At 45.6% G+C, this 13,968-nt stretch overlaps 1 protein-coding gene across 1 annotated transcript in view; it reads right to left on the reverse strand.

Annotated features, from left to right (window-relative positions):
* MARK1 (microtubule affinity regulating kinase 1) overlaps nt 1-13,968 on the reverse strand; it is a 209,098-nt gene that overhangs the window by 72,454 nt on the left and 122,676 nt on the right. Inside the window, exon 4 of the mRNA XM_040351418.1 lies at nt 7,073-7,121. Within this exon, the coding sequence (XP_040207352.1) occupies nt 7,073-7,121 (49 nt within the window). The remainder of the gene's footprint in view (nt 1-7,072; nt 7,122-13,968) is intronic.

Here is a 13,968-nt window from a genome sequence, read left to right on the forward strand (position 1 = left end):
CTATGGGGACGGGTGGGGGCCATCTTGCCCTCACTCGCATCCCCACACAGCAGCTGAAAGGACCCGATCGCCTCCGCCGATACCGACGGCTCCGGTAAGCGGCAGAGGGCGCGGGAGAGCGATAACTGCGATCTCGCGGCGAATCCGCTGCGGAGACCACCGTTATCGTTGACAGGACCGCTCACTGAAGAGATGGATATCTCGTTTGTGGCAGCAGCTGCTGCCGTTACCGAGATATCCATCTTTAAAAACAGGACGTATATATACAGTGGGCGGTCGTTAAGTGGTTAAAGGAACCTGTTTAGAAAATAAAAAACAAACCTTTACAACCCCTTTAAGCTTTGACAATGAAACCTGGAAGCAGATTGGTTTCTCTGCACCAAATTTGCCACACTCCAGTTTTAGTAAATCAACCTCATAGTCATTTGAGTCCTAAATTTGCAGCTGACCGTGAATTCAATTTGGCGGTGCACTACCTGAAGGTTATAGGTCACGTACGTGGCTTGTCCTCAACTAGACACCTTAGACCAGGGGTTTCCTAAAGCGCCCCTGCCCATTGAAATCAATGGGCAGCGCCACCGAACCACCGGCAAAGTGGCGCTGCAGTGGCACTTTGCGGGCGGTTTTAACCCTTTTTCTGCCGCTCGCGGGGATTAAAAGCGCCCCGCTCGCGGCCGAACAACGCTGAAAAACCGATGGTAAAGCGCTGCTAAAAATAGCCAACGCCCCAGTGTGAAAGTAGCCTTATATTTGTCAGCTCGCCACAGGTGATATAGAAACTACCAAAGCTCATAAATATGGCCAGCAACTATGGAAAGGTTATCTCCCTATTGGGTTCTCTAATGCGATTTCCGATCGTGTGTGAGCCCCATCTATTTTTTTCTGTCGGTGTTTAGAAATAAAACATGTTTTATTTTTTTCCGATGGAAAAAAAAAACAATAGGAAATTCCAATCTTCTGTGTGCAACTCCGACGCAGAAAAAACCCACGCATGCTCAGAATCAAGTCGAAGCATGCTCAGGAACATTGAACTTCATTTTTCTCGGCTCGTCGTACTGTTTTACGTCACCACGTTTTGGACGGTCGGAATTTGGTCTGAGGCCTCGTACACACGACGGGACATGTCCGATGAAAAGGGTCCGCGGACCGTTTTCATCGGACATGTCCGCTGCCGGATTTTAGTCTGATGGCTGTACACACCATCAGACCAAATTTCCTGCGGACAGCGAACGCGGTGACGTGGCCGCGCTGTCGCCGCGGCGACATGCGCGACCCTGGAAGGTCAATGCTTCCATGCATGCGTCGAATCACTTCGACGAATGCAAGGGCTTTTGGCCGAGCGGACATGTCCGGTGAGTCGTACAGACGACCGAACATGTCTGACGGACAGGCTTCCAGCGGACATGTTTCTTAGCATGCTAAGAAACATTTGTCCGCTGGAAACCTGTCCGATCCGCCGGAAAATTGTCCGATCGGCCGTACACACGACGGACCAGTTTCAGCAGACATGTTCGGTCGTGTGCAAGAGGCCTTATAGTGTATATGCAAGACAGCTTGAACGGAATTCTGCCGAAAAATTCCATCAGATTTTCTGATCGTGTGTACGGGGCATAAGACCCCGTACACACGACCAAACATGTATGCTGAAACTGGTCCGCGGGCCAGTTTCATCATACATGTTTGGTCGTGTGTAGGTGCGAGCGGGCCGAATTCCAGCAAACATTTGCCCGCCGGGCCTTTTCCCAGCGGGCAAATATTCCTGGACGTGTTTTAAAACCGTCCGCTGGAATCCTGCCCGCTCGGACATGTACGGTCGTCAGTACAGACCTACCGTACATGTCCGAGCGCCCGCCGTCCCTCGCATGCGTCGAATGACTTTGACGCATGCGTGGAAGCCTTTAAACAGCAGGGCCGCCCACGTCGCCGCGTCATCGTCGCGGCGACGACGCGGACACGCCCCGCGTAGTGTTTACACGCGGACTTCTGTACGATGGTTAGTACAACCATCGTACAGAAGCCCTCTGGCAGGCATGTACGGTGAAAACGGTCCGACGGACCGGTTTCACCGTACATGTTTGCTCGTGAGTACCCGGCCTAAGAGTTATAAGAGCTCATCTGGTCATTAAAGCTGGCCATTGATGGGGTCTCCCACCGTCTACCATCAGATTTTGATTGCTGACTGATGGATCTGTGAGACATATACACTTACCTGCCACTTTATTAGGAACAATAGTGTCAATCAAATCCAGTGACACAGGAGCGGGTGGTGGGGCAGAGTCCCGCTGTCTGTATCAATGGACTAGGAAGGAGCGCGCCTGCTCGAGTGACTCCATGGAAAGCGGTTTGCCATAGGGGCACCCGGTGAAGGGGAGAAGCAAGGAGCTGTGGCGGGGGTCCCCAGAAGAGGAGGATCGGGGCTGCTCTGTGCAAAACCCTTGCACAGAGCAGGTAAGTATAACATGTTTGTTATTTTTATTTTAAAAATCCAAACCTTTACAACCCCTTTAATGGACTTCTGTATCTTATTTTCTCTTTGAATAAAAACATTCAAAAACCAAAAAAAAGCTGGCTGAAATTTGGTCAGTTCAGCAGGGTCCAGCCAAGATTCAATCCAAGTGTGGCTGCCACCGCTTGACAGAAATCAATCTCTAGATTGAATTCTGTTGAACAGGAATTTTGGAAAATGTTGCTTGATCAACAGCTGCTGATCAGTGTACTCTGACAGTGGAGAGTCCCGCAGTCAAAATACAATGTCCCAGCAGGGAAGAATCCATTCCTTATTATTTTCGTTCAGCACCCAGGCTGGAAAAATAAAAACAAAAAAACGATCCAACTATGGGCAGCTTTAGTCCACCGAGTTGTATCCAAACTCGAAATATATCACTCATATAAGGCGGGGTGATCCTTTAGCCCAGGTTCACACTGGGAATGAAGGCCATGCGAGTTCAGCGATTTCACTCCCGCTGGTTAGTCCCGATTTTGGCCACGATTACAGAGACATCTGTTCAGGTTTCTGCACAGATGTCAATGTAAATTGCGGCCCAAAATCGCAAAGAGTAGTACAGAAACAAATTTTTGAAATCGGTGCAGTGCCGCACCGATTAGGATGGTGCCATTGCCGGCAAATGATGCTGATTTGACATGTCAAATTGCACCAGTGTGAACCAGGGCTCAGGCTCCATTCACATCTTGGGGTTACGAATTGCGGGCAGAATTACTGCGATTATGCCCAAGATTCGCAATATCGGCAAATCGCTAGACACCCGTGCAATCCCCGTCATTTTCAATAGCACCCCAAAAGCGGTGCGATTTTCCCACAATTCGTCTGGCAACAATCGCTGTAAAATCGCACAGAATAGCAGGACGCCAGTCGCCCAAAAGAAGTGCATGAGCTTCTTTTGGGCAAGGGGCATCCCACGATTCTATTTGCGCGATTTGTCGCCCCCATACACCAAGATGTAACAGAGCCTAAAGATGGGCAGACACACCATAAGGCAATTAGATGTATGACTGCTCCACTTTTAATACATATAATAGTATTAGTTTACACTTCTATAACCCAAGTAGTCGCCCTGACACACAGGTGTCTGCAGGTGCCCATATATTTGATAAATCAATTCTGTTAAAGGGGTTGTAAAGGGAAAAAAAATATCCCTAAATAGCTTCCTTTACCTTAGTGCAGTCCTCCTTCACTTACCTCATCCTTCCATTTTGCTTTTAAATGTCCTTATTTCTTCTGAGAAATCCTCACTTCCTGTTCTTCTGTCTGTAACTCCACACAGTAATGCAAGGCTTTCTCCCTGGTGTGGAGAAAGCCTCTTGAGGGGGGAGGGGGCGAGCAGGCAAGTCAGGACACTCTCTACTTTGCAGATAGAGAAAGGAGCTGTGCGTTAGTTGGCGTCCTGACACTCCTGTGAGCATTTCTCAGAAGAAATAAGGACATTTAAAAGCAAAATGGAAGGATGAGGTAAGTGAAGGAGGACTACACTAAGGTAAAGGAAGCTATTTAGGGAAAAAAATTGTACCTTTACAACCCCTTAAGAGCTAGTTCACACTGGGGCGGCACGACTTCGGGCGACTCGCAAGGCGTCCTGAAGACGACTTCAGAGGCGAATTGCAAAATGACTTCTGTATAGAAGTCAATGCAAGTGGCCCCTAAAGTCCTACAAAAACCTTTTTCTAAGTCGGAGCGACTTGCGTCGCTCCTATTAGAACGGTTCTATTGAATAGAATGGGACGCGACTTGTCAGGCGGCTGAGTCGCCTGACGAGTCGCCCCGGTGTGAACCGGCTCTTAATAGATGGTACAAGGCACTTTATTTAATTTCTCTGCTTACAACACATTTACCTACTCTCTACATGGGCACAATTCCATGATTTTGTTTGGTTTAATGGTTTTACAAACACATATTGAAGCATTTAAATACACAAAACTCATTAAAACACATTTAAGTGGATGTATTGTAAGGTTGAGGCAACAAGTAAATGTGTAAATGTCAACACCATTTAATCCAACATAAAAGATAAAAAAATAAAAGCTTTTCTTTCTCTTGCTTTAGTATTCTAATGAAAACAATATAAGAGTTAGTTACACTTTACACACAAGGACTGTGCTACTGTGCAGCATGATGCTAAAAAGTGGAATGCCAGGCAGATATAAAAGACACAAATGAATACAGCTTTTTCATTATTGATTAAGTGTGTGTGTTTGTATATATATATATATATATATATATATATATACACAATTATATACACATACATACACACACACACACACACACACACACAGTAAAACCTTGGATTACGAGCATAATTTGTTCCAAAAATAATGTTGTAATCCAAAGCACTTGTATATCAAAGCAAATTTCCCCATAAGAAATAATAGAAACTCAAATGATTTGTTCCACAACCATTTATTTATAGGTCCTTCAGTTTATAGTCCATATAAAAAGATTATAGCAATGGGATAGGTTGTGTTACCATAAAATGTCCATCCACAAATGGAAGCCTCCACAAGGGGATTAGAAGACAAATCCATCAGGAGCTACAGAGTATAAAAGAGAAGAGAGGCGCCTCTAAGTGTAGCAATAAGTTGCTAAATGTTGTACCTTCATTAAAGCGGTTGTAAACCCCCATCTACTCTCCTAAAACCCCCATCTACTCTCCTAACTAGTAACACCTTCTTAAAGCTAGTGTCCCGCTGCATCCATCTATCGTTATCAAGTAAATGTCACTATTCGTTTTATTGTTTAAATCCTTACCTTTGTGAAGCCTCTTTCCTCTACTATGCCGGCGCCATTGTTCTTGTGGTCTTCCGCGTCTGCTACAGTCAAAACTTCCACCCACAGTTGATTGTGATGGCTGTAATCCCGCGCGTGCGCACTATACACTTCTCTGTTCTCTGTTAATTTACTTTTACATCTGCATGCAGCCCTAGCTGCATCAGTAATCCAGGCTTCCCGCTCTGCAATCTGCTCGGTGGATTTGTTTTGCACCGTCTTCCTCCTTCATACCTTGTGACGTAAGGAGTCACAAGGTAAACATCCATGAGCCTCTGCGGGCGGGGGGAGGAAATAGCACAGTAAACCATCGCGCGATGTGGTGGCTGAACAGAGATTTTGGCCGGCATGGTCTCGGCTGGCCGGACAAGTTATCAGACGGTGCTTGCGCGGAGTGACGTCACGACTCGGGATTTCGGCGATATCACGAGAAGGAAGAAGGTAAGGAACAAAACAAACAGGGAGACGCATTGGGGATATAAAGATAGATGTGTAAATAGATTGAGTGAAATTTGGGTTTACAACCGCTTTAAATGTAACCATATTGCTACACTTAGAGGCTCCTCTCTTCTCTTTTATACTCAGTTGTGACATGACACTACTCTTATATCAAGACATCGCTTGTATGTCAAGTCAAAATTTATTAAAACATTTTGCTTGTCTTGCAAAACGCTCTCAAACCAAGTTACTCTCAAACCAAGGTTTTATTGAATGTTTTTTTTTTTTTTTTTAAGGCAAGCAGTGTAAATATGGATATTAGGGCCTTGTATTAGGCCACTGAAGTCCCTGTAAAGCAGGGCTCTGGCTGGAAGAAGAAGTACTACAAGAAGCCAGTCCTTTGTACTGAAGTGCTCATGTGCTAACAAGGAACATGCTGATTGGAGAAGACAGCACAGTGATGCAGAAAGGGGCTTGTCAGTTGTCTGCTTCTTCTTTCACTCTCCAGTGACTGGCTGTTCTGTGACAACTTGCAATTGTTACTCAAAGTAAAATGTTGTTTTGGGGGGGGGGGGGGGGGGGTTTCTGACCTGCAAAAGTAAAGGCATAATGTACTAGTATGCATCGCACACTAGTACATTATTCTAAACTTACCTGCAAACGAAGCCCTGGTCGTCACCGCTGGAGGCCCCATCCATCGTCGCCCATCTTCCCTTCTGGGTCTGCGGGCTCTGTCTATGTGACTGGTCGGAGCCGCGTGACTGCACTCCCGCGCATGCGTGCGGAAGCCACCAGTCACAGCACATGGTTCTGAAGAAACGTCACGGGCAGTTGTCCCTTAAAAGCACATGAGCCAATGATGTCATCAGTGGCGTATACAGTAAATATTTTCTAAACAGTGCACGTTTAGGAAAGATTTACAGTACCTATAGGTAATCCTATAATAAGGCTTACCCATAGGTACAAACAGTCAAGGGAAAATGACTTCCTCTTTAACCGCAGAAAAGAAAATTCAGGTCTCTTGTCCTGTCAAACAGCTGTGCTCAGTGGCAGAACTGTGTAAACCTTAGAACTGGATGGACAGAAATGCACAGATTGACGGCACTCCAAGGATAAGGAAAATTGCTTTATTGGTATAAAAACATCCAACATGAAAAAACATAGAGGTTACAGAATCATCACAGCACAGAGGGGAGCGTGGCTGACGCATTTCACAAATTTCTTCACTTAGTCAAAACTCCTGACTTGCATGCATTTCTTTGTGTATTTAGCGGCTTGCCTGGAGTTCCACTTTAAAATAGACCAGCATGTTATACGGAGACATTCATGATTCAAATTCCTCAACTCACTTACCTATATTCGGATGATTTAAAATCTTCATTATTCGAACCTCTCGAAACAACTGGAAAAAAAAATAAAAAGATAAAAGTTCAATTGTTAGCTCTCCTCTAGGATTTCTGCAATGTACAAAGTTTTTGATCAAAGTAAACTTGTCACACGCTTAGGTAGCTAAAAATATCCATTTATCAAGACAGACATACAGCCATAAGAGGCGCGAGATCTCCTCCATGTCCAAAATTGTTAAAGTAGAACTATAGGCAAAAGTTTTTTTTTCTTTTGGATAGAGTAAGAGAGGGTTATAATCCCTGTCATGGTTTATTTTTGCCATCTGTGTCCCATTAGAGAGATTTACCTTCACTTCCTGTCCCATAGCCAAGCAGGAAGTGAGCTAATTAAGGGAATCTCTTGGGCACCTTCCAGGTCACCATAACTAGTGTCCCCATAGGAAGAGTCCCCCTTTATTTTCTGGGGACAACCCAGAATGTAGGATTTTCTTTTACTTTCAGTTTCAATGATAACAAACAGGACAAACAGAGAGGGTGAATCTCAGTAACGGGGGCACAGACATTAATAAGAACTAGGGTTGTCCCGATACCGATACTAGTATCGGTATCGGGACCGACCGATACCGAGCATTTGCGCGAGAACTTGTACTCGCGCAAATGCTCCCGATGCTTCGCCCGATACTTTTTTTTTTTCAGAGCGAGAGCAGGCGGAGAGGGAGCGACGAGTGGAGCAATGCAGTCCTCAAAGAGAAAGCCAAGACCCCCCCCCCCCCCTCACCACCGTCTAGTTGATAAGCGCGGGGAACAATACAGCTTTCATTTGAATAGCTGTGTGTTCCCCCGCCGCGCCTCGTCATATATAGCCCCTCCCCCTTGTCTGGGCACTTTGATAGACAAATCACTGGCTTTCTCTTTGGGGACATAGCTGCATTTGTGGGGGGCATGGCTGCATTTGTGGGGGGCATGGCTGCATTTGTGGGGGGATGGCTGCATTTGTGGGGGGCATGGCTGCATTTGTGGGGGGCATGGCTGCATTTGTGGGGGGCATGGCTGCATTTGTGGGGGCATGGCTGCATTTGTGGGGGCATGGCTGCATTTGTGGTGTGGGGGGCATGGCTGCATTTGTGGGGGGATGGCTGCATTTATGGGGGGACATGGCTGCATTTATGGGGGGACATGGCTGCATTTATGGGGGGACATGGCTGCATTTATGGGGGGACATGGCTGCATTTGTGGGGGGCATGGCTGCATTTCTGGGGGGCATGGCTGCATTTCTGGGGGGCATGGCTGCATTTCTGGGGGGCATGGCTGCATTTGGGGACACATTTAAAAAAAAGTATCGGTATTCGGTATCGGCGAGTACATGAAAAAAAGTATCGGTACTCGTACTCAGTCCTAAAAAGGTGGTATCGTGACAACCCTAATAAGAACTGAAAAACATTCTAATCTCTCTCTCCACTCTATCCAAAACAAAAAAAAAATAAAAAATGTTTCCTTTAGTTATATAATTTAAAGTGGTTGTAGAGGAAGAAGGTTTTTTTTCTTAAAGCGGAGTGACACCCGAAAGTGTAAGCTCGGCCTATCTGCCACAATTTTTGACAGGTACCCGTACCCACTTTCGTTGGACCTTGCAAGGTAAAATCAGAAGTTCAGCCCACCTCCTCCTTCCCTGTCACCGGTCCATTCAGTAAGCGCAGCAAGCTTTGCACATGAGGGAATCGGCCGCGGGACTACAAGTCTCAGCACAGAACCAGTTTTACTGAACCGAGCTGTAGCCATTTATTTCTGCACAGCGAATGGCCCAAATCTCCTTTTTCTAGCAGTTCAGCATTAACATTTTCACAAGAAACATTGCGATTTGTATTCTTCTTGCATATCCTTTGTTAGAATCGCCTTGGGACCCCATCACTAATATAAAGATGTTATATATCATTTACATGCATATAGCAATACAGTTATTTTTCCATAATTTCATCTGTTTATTGAAGATAAGAGCTATTTAGATACCGGAAAACAAATGGAATGCCATAATTACGGATGACGAAGAATTTACAAACACGTCAAAAATATTTCAGCCTAAGCAGCTAAAAATACGCAAAAAAAAAACGTCTTCAAACAACAACCGCCTCGTGTTTACAGTGAACGCCTGCCACCCACACTGAAGGAAAACTCCTAGACCTAGACTCAAATGGGAGAGAAAAGAGAACCTGTATTAAAGTGTGACGTTATATTGCGTGTCAACGTCTGCTGATTGGACTAGAAAAGACATTCACTAGAATGATGAGGGTATTGCTCTGCTCTGCTCCTATAAGCAGGCTCCCAGTGTTAGGCTGGCCATATATGGATCATGTTCAAACCCAACAGCTTCCTCCATCCACACAAGCACGTTGGAGGGAGAAATCCTCTCTGCAGTGTTATTGTATTCTAACAGCATGGAGTCCTCAGCTGTCAAAATACACAAATCAGTGCTGCAGCTGCTGACCGATTGAAAAGTTTCCAACATCCAGTTACAGTAAAGTCGATTAATAGATTGACTTCTGTTGATCGGCCATACAGAGATTGACTTCTGTTGATCGGCCATACATGGAAGAAATTCGCCCTCTGCCTATTAAACTGGCAAAATTTAGATCCATCTATGGCCAGCTTTAGTCCAACAGCAATGCAGTAGAACCCAGTTGGATCACACTAATACCTCTCTCAATCCAAACCAAATTAGAGCTGTATGACGAATTGTTAAAGAATCGAGATTCTACCCCCCTCGTGATCTTAACCCAGCATATCCTCGATTCAGTGCAGAAAGTTCTTTGCCAACAGCTGTGAAAAAAAAATAAAAAAAATGCAGCCTGCCAAGTTTATCACAACATTGATCAGGCAGAGATAAAGAGAAACAATGTAACATTTGGTTCTTTCAGATCAAAGGAATGAACTTTGATCTGTAGATGAGGTCAGTTTATCCACTCAAAGCAGAAGTCTCCAAACATTCTAAACAAAGGGCAGGTTTATTGTCCTTCAGACTCAAGGAGGGCTGGACTTTGGCCAGCGGGAGGGAAAATGTTCCTGGCATCAGCGGGAGTAAGTACCTGGTATTAGGGTGAGGAATAGTGCCCGGTTAGTGGGGTCAGTGGGAGGAATGGTACTCCATTGTCGGTGTCAGATGGCAGAATAGTGTATCAGTGGTAGGGATAGTGCCCCAAGGGCCGGATAAAGTCAAACAAAGGGCAGCATCCGGCCCTTGAACCACAGTTTGGAGACCATGGACTTAAAGGATAACTAAACCTTTGTTTTTAAAAATAAATAACAAACATGTCATACTTACCTCCTCTGTGCTGTTGGTTTCGCACAGAGTGGCCCCCGATCCTTCTCTTCTAGGGTCCCTCAGTGGCACTCCTGGCTCCTCCTCTTTTCAGGTGCCCCATTGGAGAACTGCTCTCCCTCTGGGCACTTGTGCGGGTGTGCTCCCGTGTGCTGCTGCGTCTATTGACACAAACAGCAGGAATCGGCCCCACCCCCGACTCCCACGTCATTGGATTTGATTGACAGCAGTGGGAGCCAATGGCTGTGCTACTACCAATCTATCCAATCAGGACCCGAGACACCGGCTAGAGCTGGTGTGCTCGTTCTCGGCGCTGGAAAGACTGGGCTCAAGTGTGTAAAGGGGGGTCTGGGGGGGGGGGGGGGGCGGTGCCGCACTATAGAAGGTTTTTCACCTTAATGCATAGACCCCTTTAAAAGCGGAGTTTCACCCAAAAATTGGACTTCTGCTTTGAGTGATGGTGACCCTGACATTGAAAGTAATTTTTTTGGGGGGAGGGGGTACCCTGTTTTTACAGGCACACGGCTCCCACTTCCTCCCTGCCACTGCCGGAAGGAAGTTCTCCTCTCCCCCCTTACCTCCCTGAAATCTGGGACATGTCACAGATTCCAGAAGATTGCCCTGCCAATCACATTGATGCCGGCACAGTAACAGTCCCGGTGCCCTAGAGAGGAGGGGGAGAGGAGCGAGACTTTGTGCACACGCATCGCTGGACCCTGGGACAGGCAAGTGTCTGATTATTAAATGAGAGCAGCTACACTTTTTGTAGCTGCTGACTTTTAAAAGGGTGGAACTCCACTTTAACTACTTGCCGACCAGCCGCCGTATACGGCGGCAGGTTGGCTCCCCTGCGCGAGAGCACGTAGCTCTACGTCACCTCGCGAATCGGCCACTAGGGACAGCTCCCGGTCCTGTCAGGGGGAGAAATGCCTGACCGTCTGTTCATACAATGTATGAACAGCGATCAGTCATTTCCCCTAGTGAGTCCACCCCCCTACAGTTAGAACACACCCAGGGAACATAAATAACCCCTTCCCCGCCCCCTAGTGTTAACCCCTTCCCTGCCGGTGGCATTTTTATAGTAATCCAATGCATTTTTATAGCACTGATCACTATAAAAATGCCAATGGTCCCAAAAATGTGTCAAAAGTGTCCAAAGTGTCCGCCATAATGTCGCAGTACCGGGAAAAAAAACGCAGATCGCCGCCATTACTAGTAAAAAAAAAAATAATAAAAATGCCATAAAACTATCCCCTACTTTGTAAACGCTATAACATTTGCGCAAACCAATCAATAAACGTTTATTGTGATTTTTTTTTTTTTTTTTTTTTACAAAAAATATGTATCGGCCTAAACTGAGGAAAAAAATTGTTTTTTTATATATTTTTGGGGAATATTTATTATAGCAAAAAGTAAAAAAATAAAAAAAAAATTCAAAATTGTCGCTCTATTTTTGTTTATAGCGCAAAACTTAAAACCGCAGAGGTGATCAAATAACACCAAAAGAAAGCTCTATTTGTGGGAAAAAAAATACGCCAATTTTGTTTGGAAGCCACGTCGCACGACCGCGCAATTGTCAGTTAAAGCGACACAGTGGCGAATCGCAAAAAGTGCTCTGGTCTTTGACCAGCAATATGGTCTGGGGGTTAAGTGGTTAAAGAACAAAACCTTTTTCTGACACTTGTTGCTTAAGTTAAAATTTGTATTTGTTGGTAAAAAAATTACCAAGAACCCCAAACATTATACATATTTTTTTTTTTTAGCAGGGACCCTAGAGAATAAAATCGTGAGAGAATCTAATCAAAACAATCGTGATACCCATTTTAGCCAGAATCGTGCAGCTCTACTGCTGATTAATGAAAACAAATTTAAAGATAGATCAACAGATATAATAAAAATATAGTTAAAATGGTTGTGAACCCTTAAATATACCCAGTGAAATGACTGGCCTCGGGTGATGCAGGGAGATGAAACAAATCCTCCTGCCTAAGTTGTACCTGTTTATCTACACCATCTGTTCTCAAAGTTCAGAATTTCTACACCTTATCTGAGCCTTCAGAAAGCAGGGGGCAGGAACTGAAGTTAAACTCTGCAGAGCTCAGTGAGAGCAGACTGGAGGGAGGGGACACATCCCTATCCAAACATGGCAGAGGAAAAGAGCTGAGGCTGTCTATCACAGGCTGTGTGCTGGTGATCCCTCCGCTGTCACTATTTTTCTCTTGGTGTCAGGAAAACTTGGCAGAAGTGATTCTTGCTGATAGCAGAGGAATGAAGTAGCAGACAGAAAGGACACTTAATGCTTTATTTGAGAAAAGTACACACTACAGAGGGATATGGTTTCTTCATATTTCATACCCGAGGATTACAACCACCTTAACTGCCTCCTGCCCACAGTATACACAAATGACGGGGGACGGGATGCTCTCTTGTTCTGGGCCGGCATCATATGAAAATCGCCCGATCCCTGGGAAATGGTGTGGCCGCGGCTTTTTACCCATGTGATCAGCCACAGAAAAACGCTAGAGGGTGTTATTCAAAGTGATTTCTCAACAAAATAAAGCATGGAGATCTGGATGGATGTGGGAATTTGCCTTAACCACTTGCAGCCCGCCAATTGCAGATTGACGTCGGCAAAGTGGTTTCAATATCCTAACTGGACGTCATATATTGAGATATTGAGCCGCTGGGGGCGCGCATAGCGGAGATCGTTGTTGCAGGGTGTCAGTCAGACCCCCCTCAACACCGATCTAGGTAAAGATTCTCCGATGGAGACTTTACCACGTGATCGATCAGCCATGTCCAATCACGGCTGATCACGATGTAAACAGGAAAAGCCGGTAATCGCCTTTTCCTCACTCGCGTCTGTCAGACGCGTGTAGAGGAGAGTCGATCGGCTGCTCCTCTGACAGGGGGGAGGGGGGTTTGTGCTGATCGATTATCAGCACAGCCCCCCCGAGGATGCCCACACTGGACCACCAGGGATGCCCACACTGGACCACCAGGAATGACAATGCAAAACACAGGTATGCCACCCTAGACCACCAGGGATGACAATGACAGAAATAATGGATGCCAAGCAGTGCCCGCAATGGATGCCAAGCAGTGCCCACAATGGGCATCACTGATTGGCAGGCATTGTTTGGCACTGATTGGCATCCATTAGTACAACATACATTAGTGCCACATATAAGTGCCCATCCATGCCGCCTATCAGTGCCCATCCATGCCGCCCATCAGTGCCCATCCATGCCGCCCATCAGTGCCCATCCATGCCGCCTATCAGTGCCCATCCGCGCCCTTCAGTGCCCGTCAGTAAAGGAGAAAACTTACTTATTTACAATGTTTTATAACAGAGAAAAAAAAACTTTTTTTTTTTCCAATTTTCAGTCATTTTTTTATTTTTTTTGCAGAAAATAAAAACCCCAGAGGTGATCAAATACCACCAAAAGAAAGCTCTATTTGTGGGAACAAAATGATAAAAATTTAGTTTGGGTACAGTGTAGCATCACCGCGCAATTGTCATTCAAACAGCACTGAAAGCTAAAAATTGGTCTGGGCGGGAGGGTGTATACTGTAAGTGCCCTGTATGG

This window comes from Rana temporaria, chromosome 4, assembly GCF_905171775.1.
Source record: "Rana temporaria chromosome 4, aRanTem1.1, whole genome shotgun sequence".
Classification (NCBI taxonomy): domain Eukaryota; kingdom Metazoa; phylum Chordata; class Amphibia; order Anura; family Ranidae; genus Rana; species Rana temporaria.